Source organism: Clupea harengus, chromosome 24 (assembly GCF_900700415.2).
Source record: "Clupea harengus chromosome 24, Ch_v2.0.2, whole genome shotgun sequence".
Taxonomy (NCBI): Eukaryota; Metazoa; Chordata; class Actinopteri; order Clupeiformes; family Clupeidae; genus Clupea; species Clupea harengus.
In genome coordinates, this window is record NC_045175.1 from 14,166,099 (window position 1) to 14,190,867 (window position 24,769).

Here is a 24,769-nt window from a genome sequence, read left to right on the forward strand (position 1 = left end):
ATACAGCATGTTATAGAGTCCGCAGTCCCAAATACTTCGCTTACTTTAAAACACGTCTGGTAGTGGGGGTTAAAGTTGGGCACCAGGTGACCACTACCATGTCAGACAGAGTGAAATTAATCTTGGAATAGCAGATAGAATTAACTAAAACAGTCAAAGAGTCAGAAATGCGTTAAAAAGGTATATATTATTTCAGTTCACAAACAATAATCACATAGAACCTTATGTATACCTAGCACACAGACAGACTGCTCGTCCTAGGCTAAAGAGTCTCTTTTTTAAGGCGGCTCCAAAAAAATCCAAAAAAGGCAAAAAGTAGAAATCATCGACAAAAAAGGGCCTCTTCGTTGCTAATCAACCGAAACGAGTCATCAGCGACACAGGGCAATCAATGCATGCAACAAATCAGACAGCATTCATTAATGTTACACAGCTAACAAGACCTTACTGTACTCCAACCATGCAAACTGTTCCAACCAGCTTTTACAAAAACTCCTTTGTTGGACTCCAAACATGCGAGGTAGATGATTCAGCAGTTTTGGTTTTCTCGGACCATGCTTATGTCACTGATGTTGCTAGCACCATGGTTAGCACCCTCAGTAGTGGTGGAGGGTTGACCTCCTTGACCACAACGTTCCTCTCCTTAAAATGTAATGTAATTACTGTTCATTATTGTAGTGTTGTACAGTGTTGCATTTTAATCTTAGTTATTATATTAGTAAAAAAACGAACAAATTCCTACACTGTTTTGCTATGGCTTTGGAGAGAAAAAAGTCCATCAACTCAAAATGAAGACACATCCATCACAATAAAGCCATTCCCAAGGTATATTCTCTAAAAAATATTGTATTTATTTATTTATTTCAGGAAAAAAAGAGAATATTTTTATTGTCAAGTGTGCAGAACATCATGTGATTTACTCAACTCTTCAGTGTGTCCAGAACATCACTCTTCACTGCTGTGAGGTTCTGTCTTACTTCTCTTCATTTTCACCAGTCTGCATGTGCAGAACAACAGATACACAGAGAACAGGAACCACACACACACACACACATTAAACAATAACTATGCCTACCACACACACATATTACACAATAATTATGCCACACACACGCATTACTCATTAACTATGCCCTCCCGCATGAGTATAATGTTTGGTGTGGTTTCAGCAATTGTGTGCACCCATCTGCTTCTACACGCGCCAGCCAAGTTAACCCAGTTCAGAATGTTATGTGGGGATGTACAATAATGAATGTAGAAGTAAATGTTGATGGTTAAACGTACAAAGAAAAGTATTCAAAAATATTCAAAAAATATTCAATTCAGAAAATGTGAAACATATACAAAAATACAACATCACTATTTGCATAGTATCATCAAAGCAGTGGTGTATAAACAGAATACACATATCACTATTTCCATAGCATCACAGCATCACACACGTGTATTAGTGGCACGGTGGCTCAGGTGCTTGCACTGCCGCCTCACAGCAAGAAGATCATGGGTTTGATTCCCGCTTGGGGCGCTTCTCCCGGGCCTTTCTGTGTGAAGTTTGCATGTTCTCCCCGTGTTCAAAAGGTGTTTCCTCCACTAAGAACCCCAACAGAAATAAACATGCAAAAAGAACAGAACACTCCTGTCCGTCCCTGACAAAGACGGACGGTTCACTTGGTCCCCGGGTGGTTACAAGCTGCCCACTGCTCCTGGGAGGTCCTGGAGGAAGGACGGTCCAGGATGGGATAAAGTCAGAGAATATATTCACTGCAACCTCAGGCCTGTGTTTGTGTGTGTGGCCTCCATAAATGCACGTGTTGTGTGTGCCATTAAAACCTGACAATTATTATTATTATGAATAGGAGTGGGTGACTCCTGTGTTCCTGTGGCATGGGGAGGTCATGTGATCTGGCACAGGGACACTGAGGAGTTATTATCCCAAACCCTAAACCCAGGATAGAGGGGCTCAGTGAATGTGGAGTGGAACGTGTGCAGGTGGAAGAGTGTGTCAGAGGAGACGCTGTAGAAGGACAGAGTGCCAGCTGGCCAGTCCAGGTACACTCCTACTCTTCTGGAGCGGGAGGAGGGGACAGGTATGTCAGTGCGTTTGTTATTGTGCCCGGCAGAGTATCTGTTAGGAGAGCAGTCCAGACTCCAGGACTTGTCATTACAACCCAGTGCGTTGACATCATTCTGCCATTTCCTCTGGATGTTTTTATACGCCACAGCTATAATAGCCCCATCCCAACTCCACTCAGCCTCCCAGTAGCAGCGTCCAGACAGACCCTCGCTACACAACACCTGATTCCACCTGTCAAATCTCTCTGGGTGGTCAGGATACGGCTGATCCTCTTTCACACGTGTCACCTTTCTGTTCCCCTCGGAGAGAGAGAGATTTTTGTCTGCTGTGTTTGGGTCCAGTGTGAGCTCACAGGCATCTGCAGACAAGAGGAGAGGAGAGAGGAGAGAACAACATCATCAGAATATGGGGAGTGACAGCTTTTTCTGACTAACACACACACACACACATATGTTACTCCCACTAACGTAATACAAATCTGCACTTTTTAAACATAATAATCCCACAAACGTAATAACTTCAGAACAAATGTAATAACTGTTGCCTAGTTATTACGTTTGCAGTTACTATGTTTGTGGGAAGGTACAAAATTGTATTGCATCCAATGTAAAAAATTAAAAGTATAGTGAAATTCTATCTGCTATATCAGTTGTACGAGTATGCGGTCAGAAATGTTTGCCATCTAACGACATTTCCTCAAAATAAAAACCTTAGAGTTAAGTTAATTTTTAGACTGACTGAGCGTCATATCAGATCAGATCATTAGGACCAAGCAGCCAAGTTCCAGAGTCAGTTTTTGATTTAGTCAAAACTGAAATAACCAACAAATGTAGCATCTATTGTCAAGTGCAGGTTGAAGGCATCTCATTAACTACATTTGGAGAAACACCTGAGGACTTACATTTCCGCACACCTGGTCTGAGTCTGATTTCTGCACAGTGGTCCGCACTGAGAAAACACACACACACACACACACACACACACACACACACACACACACACACACACAGAGAGAGAGAGAGAGGGAGAGAGAGAGAGAAATACATCTCCAATCCCATCATGTTCTATATGTAGGCTTCTCCACCAGGTTGTCTATGACATGCCGTTACTTTCTAAATCTTCAATTTAAAGTAGACTATGAAACACAGATGCAAATCTGGATTATTCAGATGGAAAGTGTAATAATGCAACTAGAGGTATCCTGCATGTGCAGATTCTCTGTACATACTTAAGTTTCTCCAGTTTAAAGTGAGGATCCTCCTGTCTAGCAGATAACAGCTTAAGTCCTGATTCTCCAGGATGGTTGTAGCTCAGATCTAGCTCTTTTAGATGAGAGGGGTTTGAAGACAGAGCTGATGCCAGAAATCCACAGCCTTCCTCTGAGATGAGAGAACCAGACAGCCTAAGAAAAAGAAAGAGAGAGTGAGAGAGAGAGTTACCCCCAGAGTCACCTTCAAGCAGAGTAGAGATACAGGGAGGGTGTGATTAAAAACAGCTAAAGGGACAGTCTAGTATGGACTACACAGCCATCAGGATCGTAGGCAATATGCATAACAGGATCTGTTGTTTGTTTGATTGTTATTGTGAATTTCTGAATTAATCCACGTGTTCCCTTTCTCCCGTGCAAAATCAGTGCCAGTTACCAACTTTACAAGAGTGCTACAGGGCTCTGCCTGTGAGCTCAATGAGAATAAAATGACATTAAAGTAAATAAATAACTGCTATTGTTAAACTGCTGATTGGGTGTGGAAGAAATAGTCACTCTAATCCTGCCATTACAACTTAAAAATCCAACACTCTCATTACTACGAAGACCACACCAAGTCAATTTCCTGTATGTGAAAATAAATATACTTGGCCAATAAAAGAATTCTGATTCTGACTATTGAAAAGCACAAACTGTCGTCCATGCTCACAAGACTGCCTCCAGGATAAGATATCATAAATGTGAATCAAAGCCCCCTAGCTGGATATCATTTGAAAAGATAGGTTGGAATGTAAAATAGTTCAACTAAATGTTGCAACATTGAAGGCTTTGTGCCTAAAACTACCTACTAACTACTTACTAGGTACCCACCCATAAACTATCCACCTTAAAAGCAAACCAACAACCAAACAGTTGGCTCTGGAAGCATGCTAAATGGTGTTATTATAGTTGAGGACCATACATCATACAAATTAAATTGAAGATAACAAAACTAGTTCCTTGAAAACAAGAAGTTGTACATTTTCGCATTGTGTTGCTTTCAACCAAAATGAAGATGTGAAGCCTCATGCATTAAATCCAGGCTATGGTGACATTACCCATCATAAACTTCAAACAAAAGGCAATATAATTAAAAAATAGATCAATTAAATTATGATTTAAGCGAAACTAATGAAAACCTTAACTACACAATGTTGCCACCACTTGTAGCTCAAATGGAATAGCTAGACACTAAAATCACAAAGTACATGAGTTTCTGTCCATACAGATGAGTACAGGAATGCAAGAAGTCTGATTTCTTAATTATTTTAATAATGTGATACAATGCTAATGTCCTTCAGAAGGGCCTTAATTTATTAAGATTATCTAAAAAGAATTTTCTTAAAAGTAAGATGAAGTTTAACACCAACCTTACTATCTGCAGTTCACAGTAAGGACTGGCCAATCCCTTACACAGAAGCTGGACTCCAGAATCTCCAAGATCATTGTGACCCATGTCCATCTCTATAAGGGTGTTTACTGACTGCAGACGAAAGGCCACAATCTTGCAGGATTCATAACTGAGTTTACAGTCACCAAGTCTGTAACACAATATATGATAAATGAGACCATGGGAAAAGACAGCCGGGGAGCTTGGTGTTTATTCTGTAGAAAATTATAGTTGCAGGGCAGCTTTTCACCAAACAAACCTTGGTGAAAATGATCGCAATGTCTCCAAAAGGAGCCAAAGATTAATCATGCTCATGGAAATCACTCGATCTAAAAGGTGTTCTACAACTCATGTCATACATGGTAATATCACTTAATTTTGTTTGTTTTATAGAGTTGAAATCATCTGGTGTTTGTACTTTAGTAAAAAAAAGTCTTGATAGTGGGGCCAGGGAGCCAAATCCGTTTTCTGTAAATCCTGATATCTAAGTATTCGAAAAACAACAGGTTTAACAGGAATTCACCAATTTTCGTAAAAGTAACGAGAAAACACTTAAAAACTATGGAGAAGGTAGCATGTTTACATTGCTTTTGAGCTTTAGCTGCGTGTGAAATGTGACAAACTGTTGATGTTACACAGGAATGCCCACAATGATCTAAGGCTCAGATAATACATGATGTCAATATAATGGTCTACAAACCTCAAGGTTTGCAGTTTACAGTGGGGACTGGTTAGTCCTGCAGAAAGAATCTTAACTCCAGAATCTCCTAGGGGATTGCAACTCAGATCCAGCTGTATCAAGGAGTTGCCAGACTGCAGAGATCTCTTCACTGTTTCACAGGACATCTGATTAAGTTTACACCCATCAAGTCTGCAAGACGGCATCGAAAGGCATATTTTTTTTTTAAATATACAAATATACTGACAGAAACATTGTTAAACCTAACACATACTATTTATATGATCAAAGAACTCTAGTATCTTTTTTTATAAACAGACATATTTAGCTACTAATTTTGTCTTTGTTGTGTTGTACTTCTACATATACACACTGTAAATACAGGTAGTAAGTAGTCAGGTTAACCCAACCTAAGTTCACTCAATGCTTTAGCTCAGTGTTTCTCAACCACTGGGACGCACAGTGCTTTCTAGTGGGCCGTGAAAATGTTTCAAGTTGAATCTAATTTTCCACAAAGAACTGATTTTAAGTTGAGAACCATATTAATAAAATGTATGATGTGTATTCGATGTGTTAAACAAAATATAAAATGTATAAATAGGCATAATAGACAGATCATGAAAATTATATCCTATCTTGTTCGAACTTTATAGCGTCATTATGTTGAGGCGCTCAGTTAAGCTAACGTTCACTCTGTGGCAATATGAAAAAATCCTCAAGCAAAAGAATGACAGCACTGGTAATGTCATACTACCGAAAACTACTAAAAATTCAGCGTAAATACAACCCTGATTATATTAGATTTGGTTTTGTGAATGGAGGTGACGACGTTGAGCTAGGGGTGGGCGATATGGCCAAAATCTTCTATCACGGTATTTGTAATTTTATATCACCCCACCACCAACATTGAAATGTCAGAGCGCCCAGATAAGGACAAGGGCCTTTTTTCTTTTTTCTTTTAAAGACACGAGCTTCTGCTTTCAGATCATACTTTCTCTTCATTTTCTTTTGAGCTGTTTTCAGGACTATTTTGCAAAACTTTTCAGGCATCACCACCTGCAAGACCTGATCTGCCACCTCAGTATCAGCAGTCGGTGACCACCTTCTAAGCAACGTCACCGACGCACAAAGTAACCATGCACAAAGTAACCATGCACAAAGTAACCATGATCCAAATTCTTGTCATTCGCAGTCAAGGCAAAATATTTCTGTAAACTCTGGTGGTTTTTCTGAGCCACCACATTGTCATGACGAGACAAAGGTGCTGGAAACTGTGGCATAAACACCTGAGCAGACGTGTTCTTCGATACCTCAGACGGTTGAGCAACCTGCGCACGGGCCATTTCGCTCCTCACAGCGCATGTCGTAAAAGATTTTACAAAGATTTTCAGACACTCATCTGGCTCAGATGGCGGTGTAGCCTCAGTCTTAACTACAGATGGAGGTGATACCTGATCAAGAAAAACACAACCACGACCTAAATTATTCCCCACGATCAGATCAATTCCATATATTGGCAGAGATGGACGCAATGCAATGGTTACGTCACCATTCACAAAACCAGAAAACAACTGAAATCTGTGCAACGGCACTTGAAATGACTGAAGGCCAATTCCCCGAATTAACACACAACTCCCCGTATCCGAATCAGAGGAGAAAGGCAAGACAGATTGGCAAATTAAACTTTCCGATGCGCCAGTATCTCGCAGAATCTTTACCGGAACTCAACGAGAGGCTCCGACCAACGAGACAAACCCCTCTGTGACAAACGGAGCATAAACCCCAACATCGGACATAGATGTTTCCTCGTTCTGAACACCTTTCATGTTTCCCAAAGCTGTTTCGATGGACAGTGTACATTTTTCACGAGCCAAAGTTTTTGCTGCAGTGAACTGAGTCACCGTTGAACGTGCAACAGGACTAGAAGATGAGCAGAGGCCCACTTTGCACCCGTTACCTTTCGTCTGATTTCGCTCAGCCAAAATCGGACAATTTATCTTCTAGTGACCTGGTTCAGTACAGTAATTGCATGTACTCTCTGCATTAAACTCTCGTGAATTGATTCTATTTACTGGTGTTACCGGCTCAAACTTCCCAGGAGGACCCGCATCAGAACGGCTAGGGCGACGCTCCCTCCAATTCATGTCATAACGCGGAGTGCACTCCCGGACTGAATACTTATGTGTCAGAGCATAACCATCAGCAAGAACAGCGGCCTCTGCTGCTGTTTTCACTTGATGTTCGTGGATGTAAGTGGCAATTCTATCTGACAGAGTATTCCTAAACTGTTCTAAAATCATTAGGTCGCGCAACGCATCAAATGTACCAACACCCTCAGCAGTCAACCAGCGAGTGAAACTACTGGTGAGGTCTCTGGCAAGTTCAGCATGGGTTTGTCTATCTGCTTTTTTCCAAGAGCGAAAACGCTGTCTATAAGCTTCAGGAATTAATTAGTACGCTCTTAACACAGCATCTTTAACGAATTGATAGACTTTTCTCTCTTCAGAAGGCAAAGCCACAAACGCTTTTTGGGCACGACCAACTAAAACAGTTTGCAATAACAGGATCTTCTCTTCATCGCTCCAGTTCAGATCACCAGCAACATTTTCAAATAGCAAAAAGAACACATCAGGCTCACGCTCACGCTCGTTGAATTTAGGCAGGAACTTAACCATAGCAGCAAGGCCAGATTGCGTAGAAGGTCTACCGAGCCTTCCTTCAGCTACCAGCGTCAGCCTGGTACGCTCAACCTCGCGCTCTTGCTCTAAACTCTTAAGCTTTTCTAGCTCCAACAACCGATCTTTTTCTCTCTCTTGAGCATCCAATATTTTTTTTTCCATTTTTTCCGTTTCTCAACGGACAGCACTTGCCTATCGATTAACGGTTCATGAATACAATTTGCCAGCTGTTGCTTCTTTGCTGACCTCGGCAATGTCACCTCAATTGAATAATGCTCAGCCACACTACTCAATTGGCCTCCGAAGGAGCAGAAAAAAATGCCTTGAGCGTAGTCATCGCAATAATTTTTACAATGATCACCAAACAACGATCAACACTGTGCTATTGAACCGCACCTTTACAAACAATCAATGCAAAGTGGTGCAACTCATGCAACAGGACAACAACAACAGAGCTTTTCCCTAAATATTTACCCCCGACTAACTAACCTATCTTCTGACGGAGCCCGAGAGCTGGGGATTAGCAAAAAAAAATTCACCCACCAATACCGCTGGAGAACTAGCCATCCCGACCAAAGTCAATTCAGCCTTACTCCACGGCGGTGACCTCCAGCCCAGACTCAGTTGCTGGAACCTAAACGCCTGAGCGCTCTAAATGGGAAAAACGTTTGCTCTTTACTTTGTTGTCCAGTTCCACAAGCACAAGCACATTTCGCCAAACAAAGCAAACAACTAAGTTGCACAATTACTCCCCAATTTGTCCCAAAACAAAGCATTAACTATTAACAATACATGTGGAACTCCCCAAAATAAACACGCGGCATGTAAGGCCAATTTACGTTCTATTCACAAAATGCCCACTTATGACGTAGCCCTACACACCTCACTACGCTCAACAGCCAGAAGTGGGAATCACAGTAGTCTACTCACGGAAGTTTTTTACGGGATCAAGTGGCCGACGAACCCCCATATGTTACGTCCACATGGCTCAAAGTGGAGATAACATAAATGGGGAGATAACTAAAATATAGTTTATTTAAATAACCAAATCAAATACTTACAAAAAGTCAGTCAATGGGAGGCAAGAAAAAGTAAAGCTCAATGTAGTGCAGATCAGCATAGTTTATGTAAAATGGATAGAAGAGGGGACTAAGGAAAAAGTACTGCAGCCAACCCCAGTAGCTGCAGGCCCTGAGCTAGCCGAGAAGATCAGAGAGGATCAGAGACCAAATTCATATCAGGAACTCTTTTTAAATGTCCCCGCCAATCAGCTGCCATCTAGCCACGTTGGCCAGACCAGACAGCGCCCCCTGTAGACCGGAGGGAGAGGAACAGCCCAAAGTCTTATTAACCAGGGCTTTGAGTGAGGCAGACCTAGCACAGCCAAGCCGGGCGTGACACTAAGCAATAGTGGCCAGTATAGGACTCCTTTGTACAAATAGTAAAATTAAAGCAAAGTGCATGTAAAAAAAAAAGGAAAAATCTTTCTGGGGCATTTAGTCCAGTGCTTATGTGGCTTTCAGTGGTTCTTTAATGTACTTTCAGAAGATAACTCAAGTGTTAAACGTTCTTTGCAATCTGTGTCCATATGTTAATACAATAATGATGAGAAAATACCCGAAGTCGCTTTACAGAGTCCAGAGTCCAGTAATCATTCATACACAGTCATACCGGTGGTGGTAAGCTACATCAGTAGCCACAGCTGCCCTGGGGCAGACTGACAGAAGCGTGGCTGCCAATCAGCGCCTACGGCCCCTCCGACCACCACCAACATTCATTCATATTCATACGATGCAATGCATGTCTTTATGATGGTGGGGGAAACCGGAGTACCCGGAGCAAACTCCACACAGAAAGGAACTGGAACGACCAGGATTCAAACCTAGGGCCTTCTTGCTGTGAGGCGACAGTGCTAACCACTGAGCCACCGTGCTGCCCACACATTACACATAGACATATATACATAGACGCTCCATTGACCGCTTCAGCCCGTTGCTGCGATGTGCTAATAGCACTATAGCATTTATATTTCTCAACCGATATCACTGAGTCGTTTTTCTTATATTCAAGGGTTTATGATCTATGTGGAGTAGCAAAAAAAGTTGTCTCCATGTTACTTAGAATCTCGTTAGTTACGCTATAATCGCCATAGACATACATACATGTATATGTCTATGACAATCGCTGCTAGACGCTCACTGTTCTTGTGCTCCCACAGTTTATTCACTTTGGAATACTGAAAAGAAATAGAAATAGTGCATCTTTAACTACTAATATTTGACCATCATTGAGAACAATGGAAAAGAATCTGCAAATAAATGGCTACACTAGACACTTTACAGTCCATATTTTTCAGTATATTGAATCTTTCCCAACAGTCGAGGATTACTCAACAAGTAGGCATGACAGAGTGCTGTGAAGGCAAGTTACTAGTGAGCTAGACGTGTGGCACAGACCAAGAAGACCTTTATCGCAGAGGAACTATTTCTGCCAGCTGCGGTAGATATGTGCCGCGAGATGATTGGGGAAGATGCTGTGAAAAAACTCTTGACAGTACCACTTCCAAACGAAACAGTAAGGATGAAAGGTAGGAAAGGATGAAAGGTAGCCCGTTCTTTTCAATACAGTTAGACGAGTCGACAGACGTCAATAACGCTGCATTACTGCTGGTTTTTGTGCGTTATTGTTGGAGCGGTATTCTACAAGAGCTCTGCAGAGAGCTACCAACTCAAACCACTGCCCAGGAATGCTTGGTGGTATTTATGTTGATAACAGATTGCAGCGACAGATTTAAATCATTATTTGAATCATTATTTGGACCTATTTGGACTTATTTATTTGAACATTATTTGAACCTATTTGTTTGCATGTCTGAAGCAACACCTATTTTAATTAGGCCTAGCTGAGTGGTCTTGTTTGCATGTTTCATCACTTGTTTTGAGTGCATGCTATCTTTTGGGTCTATTCAGGTTTTATGAACTTGCTTGTTTGCTGTGCACAAACAGGCCTAGGCCTACTGCAAATAAATTATTTTGGATAATAAATCCCTTTTGACTGAAAATGCTCTGTGTGGTTTTGTTGTTTTCTGGTGCACAATACAATTTTGATAGTGCAATATCTAGAGTTAGATTTTCTTGTATTAACTTCTAGGCTCCCAAATGTAGCAGGTGCTGAAGTTGCCCTTTGTGACACATAACAGTGCCTTATTAATTAGAATGGAATATAGATTAAATAAGCAGGGTGTCTGTTGGGCCCCCACCCTGTTACAAATACGAAGAGGTGGGCCTTGAAGTAGAAATGGTTGAGAACCCCTGCTTTAGCTAACACTTATGCTATAAATGTCAATATATAAAAAACATTACTCTGTAAAAAGAGTGAGTAATTGTGATGACGCGATTCTTAAGCGCGTCCTCCCCGTGTCCTAATGGCGGACACAACCGACTTTCAGTATTCCTTTAAACGTCAACGGACACATCTACCATGCTTAATGTACATCCCTTTCATCTTTGCGGGCGTGTGTGAAAGCATAAGGGTGCACACCTACCACTGACACCATGCCAAACATTTCACTACACACACAAGTTACTGATGTTTAAAATCTTCGTGATATTGTCTGCATATAGCCCCGTCAAATCACTGCCATTCCGTTGTCATTGAATATATACTAAATGATGTAAAATAGTGTACCTACGTTACTGGTTCACCAAACGAGCTGGGATGAGTTCTGGTCGCCATTACATTTGTTTCCTGTATTAGGAAGTGCGCTCCCGTCCTGGGACGCATTTATGGTCTGGGCAGGTTCGCGAGGAACATAGTTTCTCCCTCGCGAAATCAATTACTTCCGTTATAAGGTTTACCATTGTGAATGTGATGTATACCTGCCATCATCATTATTGTGAAGGACTGATTGAGTTCAAATGATTATTGGTAGCATTTTAACTCTGTTTAATGTGTATTGTATTTCACCTGAATTTACCCCTGTGGTTTGAGCCTATGGTAGTATGGGCCAATTATGGGTAGTTCAGCTAAACGTTAAAAGGGTTGGCAAAGTAGTAGGAAGGGGCTTCTGTGGTGAGAACGTCGTTATATAAGAGTTTGATAGTGCGCTAGTTGATGCTCGGCTGTATGGATTCCAGAAGCGTGAGGCTGATGTTTGCGCACAGCCTCAGTATAGAGAGCGGGTATACAACTTTGTACTAGTGATTGTACATATACCATTTGTAAATATCTTTTTGTTTTCATTTATACCAGTATTTTTGTTTACATACTTTTTATTGTGGATTATGCACATGGAGGAGGTAAAATAAATTTACCAACTACAGAGCCTGGTCTCCCTGCTGTCTTTGTGCCTTCACTAAAGACCCTCGACACGGATACCCTTTGACATTTTGGTGGCAGCGGTGGGATCCAGTGTCTACTAGGGTCGGCACACAAGAGCAGCATGTACCGACGAGGACGACAACACCGTATGGCTACCCGGAGTAGGTCTGACTTTGGCGCCACTGCAGCGCCCCCCTCAGAGCATGAGGAGGATGACACTACGTCCCGACCACAGTCAGCGGCCCCAGAGGATCGCATGTCTATGCTGGAGTCAGCTTTGACATCCTTTATCCAGACACAGCAGGACAGAGAGGAAAGAAATGAGCGAGAAGCTCAGCGACAGAGCCATAGATGGGACTCACTGCAGCATCAGTTTCATCAGCTGCAGTTACTGGTGAGCACGGAGCAGCAGGACCGCCTCTCTGCTGGAGCAGTAGGTCCTTCACAAGAGTCCGCGCCTCGGTCTGACCCCCATCCAAGCACGAGACATGCAGTGTCACGTTCAGTCAGCCCGGTGTCTGAAGGACTATTACAGGTGAGCTCTGCCCCACCAGTGAACTATGGATGGCGCCCTCCTAAAATGGCTCCCTATGTGGAGGATGAGGACATTGAGCATTATCTAACCACGTTTGAAAGGATTGCCTATGCAAATCAGTGGCCAAAGGACAATTGGGCTTTATATTTAGTTCCATTGTTGACGGGGAAGGCCCGTGCCGCCTATGTGGCGATGGACATACAGGATGCCAGGGACTACGGAAAAATTAAGCTGGCCGTCCTTGACAAATTTGAAATTGACGCTGAGGCATATCGATACAGATTTCGGTCCATGGATTTCCTGGAAGGCGAAACAGTCAAGGAGCTGCAAGCTAGACTGAGTGACTTATTTCAGAAATGGATGTGCCCAGAGGAGAAAACTAAGGCACAGATTGGGGATACAATTGTTCTCGAACAGTTCATCCGGATGCTTAACCCCGAACTACAAGTGTGGGTCAAAGAGCACAACCCACAAACATCCAAGGAGGCTGCAGACCTGGCAGAGGCCTTCATTGCTGCCCGGCGATACAAAACAGGCTACCAGCTACGGGGCCATGGTCCATCAACCCGGCGGTATCAGGGTGCCCAGCGGGAGCCTGAGCATAAGCCGGCTGGTAAGTCTGTGGGAGGTGTTGGTGGTGAGTTTAGGAGGTCTAGTAGCTCAAATAAGACACCCTTTAACCCTAAGCCACGCATAATCTGCCATAGCTGTGGACAGCCCGGTCATACCTCGCCAGAATGTCCCCTAGCCACAGTTAGGGAAGCTAGGTTGTGTTACCCCCCATATACTAGCTCCACCACGATAACATCAAGCTCTACTGAGGCATTAGTGCCAGTGAGAATCAGAGGGAAGCAATGGAAGGCTCTAATAGATTCAGGCAGTACTCAGTCGTTCATGCAAAGAGTGTGCTTAGGTCCAGAGGGTTTGAAGGGATGTGGAAAAGTGCTGGTGCGCTGTATACATGGGGATGAGAGCGAGCACCAGACTGCTGACGTTCAAGTGGAGATCGAAGGGCAGAGCTATCTACTGAATGTTGGTATAATGGATAGCTGCCCCTACCCTGTTGTTCTAGGCCAGGATGTTCCAGTGTTGGCTGAATTGTTACAGCGCCATCTATCCCCAGCAAAGGGTAATGTGATAACTAGGGCCCAAGCTAAGGCCGGCCAGTCTGATACAGAGTCATGGCAGGGGTTACCTTTTTCACAGAGTTTCCCTAAAGGCAGAAAGCCAAAGTCAGTGAAGAGGAGGGACAAAGTTTTAGGTACTCCTATACAGGAACAGTTGCCCCTTCCACCACTTGATGACAGTGTGGTGGATGTCACAGACTTCGGATTGCAGCAGAGAGAGGATATTTCCTTAAGTTCTTGGTTTAATAAATTAAGGAGCGAAGAAGAGGTTCCTAGGGCTGCAGTGTGTGGCAAGGAGTCTTATGTGCTGAGAGAAGGAAGGCTGATACGTGTGGGTACTGAGGGAGAGCAGCTTGTGGTCCCTAAGGGTCTACGGGCCAAAGTGTTGCATCTAGCCCATAGCATCCCGTGGTCAGGTCACCTAGGGCAGCAGAAAACCCTAGACAGGCTTGTTAGCCGTTTTTACTGGCCTGGGGTATACCAGGAAGTCATAGCTTATTGTAAGTCATGTCCTACCTGTCAGCTCATGGCACGCACAAACCGAGGCACAAAAGCACCCCTAGTGAGCTTGCCAATTATTGATGTGCCATTTACCAGGATCGCCATGGATATAGTGGGTCCCTTAGACAAGAGCAGGGCAGGGCACCGCTACATCCTGGTAGTGTGTGACTATGCTACTCGCTATCCCGAGGCTTTTCCATTACGCAACATAAAGTCCAGACAGGTAGCAAACTGTCTGTTGCAGCTATTTTCACGGGTGGGCATCCCCAGAGAAATCCTAACAGATCAGGGCACTAACTTCAACTCTGGATTTATGAAGCAGGTGTATGCTATGTTAGGTATCAGGGGTATAAGAACCACACCATACCACCCGCAGACAGATGGACTAGTTGAGCGCTTCAACCAAACACTGAAGGCAATGTTGAGGAAGTTTGTGAGCGAAACAGGAGCTGACTGGGATCAGTGGCTGCCCTATATTCTTTTCGCTTACCGAGAGGTCCCTCAAGCTTCCACGGGCTTCTCTCCCTTCGAGTTGCTTTATGGACGGCAGGTGAGAGGTCCCCTCGATGTCCTCAAAGAGGCCTGGCTGGGAGACAGTCCTCAGGAGCAAATGAACATTGTGAGTTATGTGCTCAAGATGAGGGACAAGCTTGAGGACCTAAGCAGCCTGGCCCATGACAATTTGGCCCAGGCCCAAATACACCAAAAGACATGGTACGACCGGACTGCCCGTAGCCGCACCTTCAATCCGGGGCAGAAAGTGCTTCTGCTGCTGCCTTCCTCTGAAAGTAGCCTTCTGGCAAGGTGGCAAGGCCCGTTTGAGGTGCTGCGGAAGATGGGTCCAGTGACCTATGAAGTCGCCATGCCGGACAGGCGTAGGACAAAGAATGTGTTCCATGTGAACCTTCTCAAAGAGTGGATTACAAGGCCGGGAGCCACCAGTGACCTGATGTGGGCCCGTGCAGTGGAGGAGGAGGAGGAGCTCAAAGAGCAGTACTTCCCTACTGCGGGGGAGGAGGCTTCGTATCCGTCAGTGGAGCATCTCGCCAGTCATCAACAGGAGGAGCTGCTGCAGATCATCCCTGAGGGTCTGTTTCGGGAGGAACCTGGGCGTACGACCGTGATCCAACACGACATCCGACTGACATCACCAGGTCCAGTGCGTCAGACTTCTTATAGGGTACCTGCAAGACTGATCCCTGCTATGAAACAGGAGGTTCAGGCAATGTTGGAGATGGGAGTGATTGTGCCTTCACGCAGTGAATGGTGCAGTCCCGTCGTCTTGGTGCCAAAAAAGGATGGGAGTCTCCGCTTCTGCGTGGACTTCTCCAAGCTCAACTCCATCTCTGCCTTCGATCCCTATCCGATGCCAAGGGTGGATGAGCTGGTGGAGCGGCTCGGAAAGGCTCAATACCTCAGCACGCTGGACCTGTGCAAGGGGTACTGGCAGGTACCTCTGACACCGGAGGCCCAGGCGCTGACTGCCTTTCGTGCGCCGACGGGGCTGTTCCACTTCACCACCATGCCTTTCGGATTACACGGAGCAGCCGCAACCTTCCAGCGTCTGATGGATCAGGTACTGAGAGGGGCTGAAGACTACGCCGCTGCCTACATTGACGATGTGGTCATTTATAGTTCCTCATGGGCGGAGCACCTGCGGCACTTAAAGGATATTTTTCAGAGGATTTCTGATGCGGGGCTAGTAGTTAATGCCAGGAAGTGTCAGCTGGTTCGACCGGAGGTCTGCTATCTGGGGTATGTCCTGGGGGGAGGAAACCTCAAGCCCCAGGTGGGTAAGGTGGAGGCTGTACAAAGCAGCCCGCCGCCCACGACCAAGAAGGGCGTGAGGTCCTTCCTTGGTTTGGTTGGGTGGTACCGGCGGTTCATACCCAGCTTCTCCAGTCGGGCTGCAGTGCTGACGGACTTGACCCGCAAGTCAAGTCCCAACAAAGTTGTTTGGACTGAGGAATGTGACAGGGCTTTTCAGGACCTCAAGGACAGTCTGTGTCACAGTCCTGTGCTCCAGAGCCCTGATTTTGACCTGCCTTTCACGGTCCAAACCGATGCCTCTGGAGTGGGGCTTGGGGCCGTGTTGCTGCAGGGTGAGGGGGAAGACCGAAGGCCTGTGCATTACATCAGTCGTAAGCTCTTCCCTCGAGAGACCAGGTACTCTACTGTGGAGAAAGAGTGCCTGGCCATTAAATGGTCCGTGGACACCCTCAAATATTACCTGATGGGTAAGGAGTTTGTGCTAGAGACTGATCACAGGGCACTACAATGGCTGCATCGTATGAAGGACAGTAATGCCCGGATAACACGGTGGTATTTGTCTTTGCAGCCATACCGTGTCACTATAAAGTACAAAGCCGGCAAGGACAATGTCACTGCCGACTTCTTGTCCCGCCTCTACGAGGAGGGCCAACCATAAGGAGGGGGGTGTGTGATGACGCGATTCTTAAGCGCGTCCTCCCCGTGTCCTAATGGCGGACACAACCGACTTTCAGTATTCCTTTAAACGTCAACGGACACATCTACCATGCTTAATGTACATCCCTTTCATCTTTGCGGGCGTGTGTGAAAGCATAAGGGTGCACACCTACCACTGACACCATGCCAAACATTTCACTACACACACAAGTTACTGATGTTTAAAATCTTCGTGATATTGTCTGCATATAGCCCCGTCAAATCACTGCCATTCCGTTGTCATTGAATATATACTAAATGATGTAAAATAGTGTACCTACGTTACTGGTTCACCAAACGAGCTGGGATGAGTTCTGGTCGCCATTACATTTGTTTCCTGTATTAGGAAGTGCGCTCCCGTCCTGGGACGCATTTATGGTCTGGGCAGGTTCGCGAGGAACATAGTTTCTCCCTCGCGAAATCAATTACTTCCGTTATAAGGTTTACCATTGTGAATGTGATGTATACCTGCCATCATCATTATTGTGAAGGACTGATTGAGTTCAAATGATTATTGGTAGCATTTTAACTCTGTTTAATGTGTATTGTATTTCACCTGAATTTACCCCTGTGGTTTGAGCCTATGGTAGTATGGGCCAATTATGGGTAGTTCAGCTAAACGTTAAAAGGGTTGGCAAAGTAGTAGGAAGGGGCTTCTGTGGTGAGAACGTCGTTATATAAGAGTTTGATAGTGCGCTAGTTGATGCTCGGCTGTATGGATTCCAGAAGCGTGAGGCTGATGTTTGCGCACAGCCTCAGTATAGAGAGCGGGTATACAACTTTGTACTAGTGATTGTACATATACCATTTGTAAATATCTTTTTGTTTTCATTTATACCAGTATTTTTGTTTACATACTTTTTATTGTGGATTATGCACATGGAGGAGGTAAAATAAATTTACCAACTACAGAGCCTGGTCTCCCTGCTGTCTTTGTGCCTTCACTAAAGACCCTCGACACGGATACCCTTTGACAGTAATATCTTCATGAAGTGGCCAATTAGTTTATGCAGTGGCAAGGCATTGGACTGTAGGGTTAGGGCACTAAGGAGATGATGGCCCTGGGAAATGTGGCCTTTATAAGCCAAGCAGTTCTCCTCTGGAGATTGATCTTGCATTCAGATCCTTCTCATATACATACACTCTGGACACTCACACACACCCCACCACATTCATGGCATGACTTTTACTAACATTATTTACTCTTTTTAAACAATGCCGTTGTCATGCCAACATCCGTACATCCCCTTACTTCGCCATCGATTCCCACTCTTTTTTTCTCTTTCTTCATCTCAGCTTTCTCTTTTTTACAAACATGTATCCATGTTCCCCTTTTGTTAACTTAGAGTTGGTTTAATACATTTATTTACCCTGTTAACTAACGTGGTTGCCTGCCTCCGCTTTGTGTGCTGTGGTAGCACAAGGCATAAACCTTCACTTTGTCCAAAAGGAGAGTGATTTAAATTTAGAATTAAACTCAGTGTTTGCAAGGCAACAATGAATGAGTTCATATTCATATTTGGGCAACAGTAGGTGTATAACATTGTACCAACAAACATTATATGAGCTGAATAACATCAAAAACCCACCTGATGTGAAACAGTTTAAGAGCATGAAATTCAAAATATTGAAACGGAAACTCACTGTGCTGTTCTGAAGCACCTCAGGGCTGGGATCATTCTCCTGCGTCCCTCATCTGATGTGTTGTATTTCTTCAGGTCAAACTCATCCAGCACCTCCTCAGACATCAGAAGTATGTGGGCCAGTGCTGAACAGTGAGCAGGAGACAATTCATTTTTGATGCCCTTTGGTGATTTCAGGTACTCTTGAATTTCCTCATGCATGGAATGATCGTTCACTTCAGATAAGCACTGCAAAAGACTGATGCATCTTTCAGGGAAGAGATCCTCTTTATTGAGCTCTTTAATGTACTGACACATTCTCTTAATGCTCTCTGAGCTGTTGTGTGTGTGGTTCAGTAGACCTCCCAAAAGTCTCTGATTGCTCTCCAGACAGATACCCATAAGGAAGCGAAGGAAAAGATCCAGGTGTCCATTCCTGCTTTCCAAAACTTTGGTTACTGCCAACTTCAGTGATTCTTCCAAGCAGAAAAATGTCCCTATGGTCTTCATCTGATTGCTGTAGGAGACAAAGACATGAAGTGCTGCCAGAAACTCCTGGATGCTCAGATGCACAAAGCAGTAGACCTTCCTCTGGTGAAACACAGACTCTTCCTTGAAGATTTCAGTGCACATGCCGGAGTACACTGAGGCTTCACTGGCATCAATGCCACACTCTCTCAGGTCTTCTTCGTAAAACATGACATTGCCATTCTCTAGATTGTTGAAAGCCAGTTTTGCCAGCTTCAGTATAATTTCTTCCTGTGATTCCAGAAGCTGCTCTTTATTTGTTTGTTTTCCACTTTGATACTTCTGATTCTTTCTTGTGATCTGGATGAGTAGAAAGTGTATGAACATTTCAGTCAGAGTTTTGGGGATTTCCTGGGTGTTGTCCTGTTCCAGCATCTGCTGAAGTACAGTGGCTGCAATCCAACAGAAGACTGGAATGTGGCACATGATGTGGAGACTCCTGGATGCCTTAATGTGTGAGATGATTCTGCTGGCCTGACTCTCATCACGGATTCTCTTCTTGAAGTACTCTTCCTTCTGTGGGTCATTGAACCCTCGTACTTCTGTGATCTGATCGATGCGCTGAGCAGGAATTTGACTGACTGCTGCTGGTCGTGAGGTTATCCAGATGTGTGCAGAGGGAAGCAGAGTTCCCTGAATGAGGCTTGTCATCAGAACATCCACTGACGATATTTGTTTGAAATCAGATATCATGCTCTGTTGGAAATTCAGAGGTAATCGACTCTCATCCAAACCATCAAAGATGAACACAATCTGACAGTTGTTGTATTCTTCATCATTCTTCAGCTCCTTCAGCTCAGGGTGGAAGTCAAGCAGGAGTTTGTAAAGACTATACTGATTATCCCTGACTAAATTCAGCTCACGGAAAGGAAGGGGAAACATAAAGTGTACATCCTGATTCGCTACCCCATCTATCCAATCAAGAATGAACTTCTGCACTGAGATTGTTTTTCCAATGCCAGCAACACCTTTGGTCATCATAGTTCTGATGTGTTTCTCCTGTCCAGGTAAGGGCTTGAAGATGTCATTGCAGTTGATTGGTGTTTCTTCTGTGGTTTGTGCTCTGGATGCTGACTCTACCTGCCAAACCTCATGTTCCTTATTCACCCCTTCACTCTCTCCCTCTGTGATGTAGAGCTCTGTGTAGATCTTATTGAGGGGTGTCTCAGCTCCTGGTTTGATGATGCCTTCAGATATGTTCTCAAACCTCCTCTTCAGACTGGCTTTATGTTTATCTATAACTCTCCTCAGGACTTCATCAGCTGTTTATAATGAACAAAAATTAATCTATTAGTATCATGTGTATTAGCAATTGCAGTATTGATTGTCATTTTTGATTTCTTCAGCCAAATTATCATTGACATGCCAGACACAAATATCCATTTGCCTTTCACTACTGTTGCTCCTTACACATTAAGATGGTCATTTTCTGATAAGTCTAAAACCCTGTCTGATATTCTAGAGCAGGGATGGGGAATCTTTCTCCTACCAAGAGCCATGTGATTATTTACAAAGTAATTTGTAGTCCTACATGACTACACCTAGCCTACTTTTAAATATCATATACAGTAATGATGTTGTAGTGACACATAATATTTGGTCATTTAAATTATAATACTGCATTCATGAATTATCCCACTGCTTCTTAGCTAGTTCAAAGGTTTCATCTTGCTGAATACTCAAAATCCACTACAGGGCATTGATTTTCCATGTTATGAGCTGTGATGACGATCCAAATAGGGCTTCTTCATTAGAGTGAAAACAAACTAACTAAAGCCTTCACCTTCGTGAAAAAATCTGTCTCTGAAATGTTCTCGTTTTTCAGTATTACATGAACATTTCGTTGTTCAGTATTACATGAAATGTATCTAGCTCGCAAACCCAGCTACCAAAATTAACCAAAGTTCTCTGCATGCACAGAGTTATGCTACTGATCTATACTATCTTTTGATAAGGACTTTCATTGTACAGGCATGGCCAAAAGTTTTGAGAATGACACAAATATAAATGTTCACAAGGTATGCTGCTTCAGTGTCTTTAGATAGTTTTGTCAGATGTTACTATGGAAGACTGAAGTATAATTACAAGCATTTAATAAGTGTCAAAGGCTTTTATTGACAATTACATGAAGTGGATGCAAAGAGTCAATATTTGCAGTGTTATTCCTCCTTTTTCAAGACCTCTGCAATCCGCCCTGGCATCCTTTCAAAAAACGTCTGGGCCACATCCTGACTGATGGCAGCCCATTCTTGCATAAATAATGCTTGGAGTTTGTCAGAATTTGTGGGTTTTTGTTTGTCCACCCGCCTCTTGAGGATTGACCACAAGTTCTCAATGGGATTAAGGTCTAGGGAGTTTCCTGGCCATGGACCCAAAATATCGATGTTTAGTTCCCCGAGCCACTTAGTTATCACTAGTTGGTCATTAGGTGTGGGTCAGTTGTTTACAGATAATGTCTTTAAAAACATTCCAGAACTGCATTGTTCCCCTAGGTTTCCCACACCCTCTGTCTCTGGTTGCCTCCCTGTGCTTTTCCACACAAGGGTTAAACTAAGGGCAGGAAAATGGAATTAAGGGTGCGGTAAGGTGTAAGGTATTGCATTATAAGATGATTTCTTTGTCATGTTTAGGTTAATTTCAATGGTCTCAGTCTGAGTGGTACAGTGGTCTTATTGCTACAGCTGAATAGATTAGTTTTAACATAGATCTCAGAAACTTGAGAATGCTGGTCTTCTGGGTTGCAGGTAACCCCCGTCGAGAGGTGATAAACCCCTCCATTCGTCTGTGTGACTGTGCTCTCTATAATAAACACCCCAGTCCATGTTGGCAACTTGCACTTGACAAATAAATTGTGATGCTCTTACCCACTGTGCCCTCTCAAGAAATTATTAACAAGAGACGTATTACTAGGTAACGGTGTTTCCGCAACGACTGGCTAGAATTAGTTTTAAACCAATATAGCAGTGAAGTCTTGAGGTACCTGGCTAATCACTTGGGTTAGACACGCTGTAGCAGAACTGTTATATTGTATTATACAGTGGTAGATTGCCGTCCAGCCTCTGCACTTGACCGAATGGTTATACTGAGATCGCCCAGCAGGCTGGCACTCAGTCCCTAAACTGGTTTGGTCTACCATGCTGGTAAGCCCCGTGGCAGCACTTCTAATATGTGACCGTTAGCACACCATTCATTCATAACTCCGTTGGTGGCTAACGTTAGCACTAATTAGCCAGCTGTGCTGTAATCTGTTGTTGCTCTGATTCTTGGTGTAATGAATCTAATAGTAACTTGCTGTGTTTAGTTAAGATAACTTCTAAGTATTTTCCGTTTCTTGTGTATTATTGTTTCACTCATAAGTTTTAAAGGAGCAAGGCGATCGCTACCTGGCTCGTGGCTGACTGTTGAACTGACTGTCAACACACTGGACGTGTAAAACACGTAGCGAGAACAGTACACAGCCCTAACAATTTTTTTTAATTGTGCCGCTGCAATTAATACGCCGACGTCAATCAAAATCTATTGTCTATAAAGGAAAGCATTGCCAAAGAAAGAATATCCCGTTCATCGCACTGCTTTCATTGGATAGTGTGCTCTGTCTTCTGGTAATTATTAGGGCTTAATCTATAGGCAGTATGATGTTAGTCTACAGGCAGTATGATCTTAATCTGTAGGCAGTATGATTTTAATCTCTATGATTAGGGCTTAATCTATAGGCAGTATGATCCCGTTCATCGTGTCCATTCACGCCCCACACTTTGAGAACCACTGGTATAGGCCAATGTCTTTTAACGAAACACTATTCCAACACTTTGATGTTCAAATGGAATGGAATTTCTGTGTATAAAAAGCACAATAATGTGTTCTTTGTTATCACTGCAAGTCTATGGGTAACCTATAGCAACAACTGTCCTGTGTCTGTGGCTGATGTTTCCTCACGCTCATTCTGGAGGTGGGGGGTGCTACAGTCCCACTACACCACAGATTCTAAATGAATGCCACTTTCTAAATGTCTGTTGTGATAATGTGATGATATTTGGGTCATATCCAAGTCAAAGTTCAACTCAAAACATTTAGCTTTCTTTTTTGACTGTTTGAGAAGTTAGAATGGCTGAAAGGAAGACAGACAAGAAGTAGAGATCTTTCCAGCCACAATGGACTGATGCATATGCGTATGAGGAGAGAGCTGCACACGGGGCATGTGTGCATAATGAAAGAGTATGCTGTTCTTGGCGAATCCTTGATGAAAACACCAAAGTTGTTTCCTTGGCTTGTAGGGAGCAAGAGACTCTCTTCTCCAAAGTTCAAACCTAAATACGTAGCTTATATAGGGTAGAATTAACGTATCAACACAATGGCATAATTCAATTATCCACAGGTATCTGTCTGGAGGAAATGTTGAGGTGAGGGCTACTCTGGACCTTTTGGCAAGAATGGGTTTAATTATGTGGAGGTTACCTGATGTATGTATGTGTTCGCTGACACTCTTTAGAGGATGTGGATGTCTGCTTGGGGGGGGGGGGTTTGAGGTGGTATGTGTGCATAATCTTCTTTTGATTTGCACTCATAATGGAGGCCACAACAATAATAATATCTTGGTTAAAATTATACACATTGCTCCTTCTGTCTTACCTTGTTCGGTCATTTCTACCATGTGTGTGTGTTTATCCAGATGAGGCTGTAGAGGAGGTTGAGTTCTTCGTGTCTTTCCACACTGGGGACAGGCTTGGTCTCCTGGCAGTCCAGGCTGCTCCCTGTAGGTGCTGATGCACTGCCTGCAGAAACTGTGTCCACAGGTGGTGATTACTGGGTCCCTCAGTACCCTCTCACACACTCCACACCTGGACTGATCGTGGGTCAGATCAGCGCTCAACTCACTGCAGAGACATAACATGAAGCAGACTTAATATGTGACTGATAAAGAAAGTTATTTTAGTTCTTAAGATTTTTACCCATGGTGGGGGAAATGTATTATGACCCTCATGGCGATGCCAACATAAGAGCCGACTGGGATACACTTCACTACTTTGAGACAGTGCTACAAGTCATGTTTCACTTCTTTGACCTCACAGTTGCTAACTCATGACTATAGAAATACAAGGAGATATATGGAAACTATCAACACAGACGGACTTTGTTTTGCTCTACCGTATATGACCACACACAATAATTATCCTTGACGCAGATAGTCCTTTTGTGATACAGGAAATAATATGGCATGCTGAAAGGAATTATTTCTATATCCCAAATGTATCGGAGACTCAGTCAGATTGTGATGAAAAACCAGGTCCAGGTTTATTCTTTCAATGGTGCGCACCAGAGGAGGAGAGAGAGTTAGATTTCACTGAGTGTGTTCACCTAAATCTCCTTCACTAACTGTCTCTTGGAAATCACAGTCTTTTAAACTCTGGGAAAACAAGGGATGGGTGGATACCTAAATGCTAATTATTATCTGTCTCTAGTCAGGGGGGGGGGGGGGAAGCTGTGACGGCTTTCTCACACCTCATGTAGGCCAGGAACAGAATACACATGAGAAGTTTAGACCAATCTCACAAAATCCAAATAACACTAAAATGACCACTAGGTCAGATATATTGAATTATTGC

The 24,769-nt window shown here is 43.6% G+C and overlaps 1 protein-coding gene across 1 annotated transcript; it reads right to left on the reverse strand.

The window, feature by feature from the left end:
* Nucleotides 1-1,854: 1,854 nt before the first annotated feature.
* On the reverse strand, nt 1,855-24,020 carry LOC105896891 (NACHT, LRR and PYD domains-containing protein 3-like). The gene is made up of 7 exons (XM_031562275.2): nt 23,796-24,020; nt 18,661-20,428; nt 5,411-5,581; nt 4,691-4,861; nt 3,303-3,476; nt 2,976-3,022; nt 1,855-2,432 (listed from the first exon to the last, which is right to left on the reverse strand). Exons 1-7 carry the CDS (start codon nt 23,815-23,817, stop codon nt 1,894-1,896), a joined length of 2,892 nt encoding a protein of 963 aa, XP_031418135.1. The 5' UTR covers nt 23,818-24,020; the 3' UTR covers nt 1,855-1,893.
* Nucleotides 24,021-24,769: the final 749 nt, after the last annotated feature.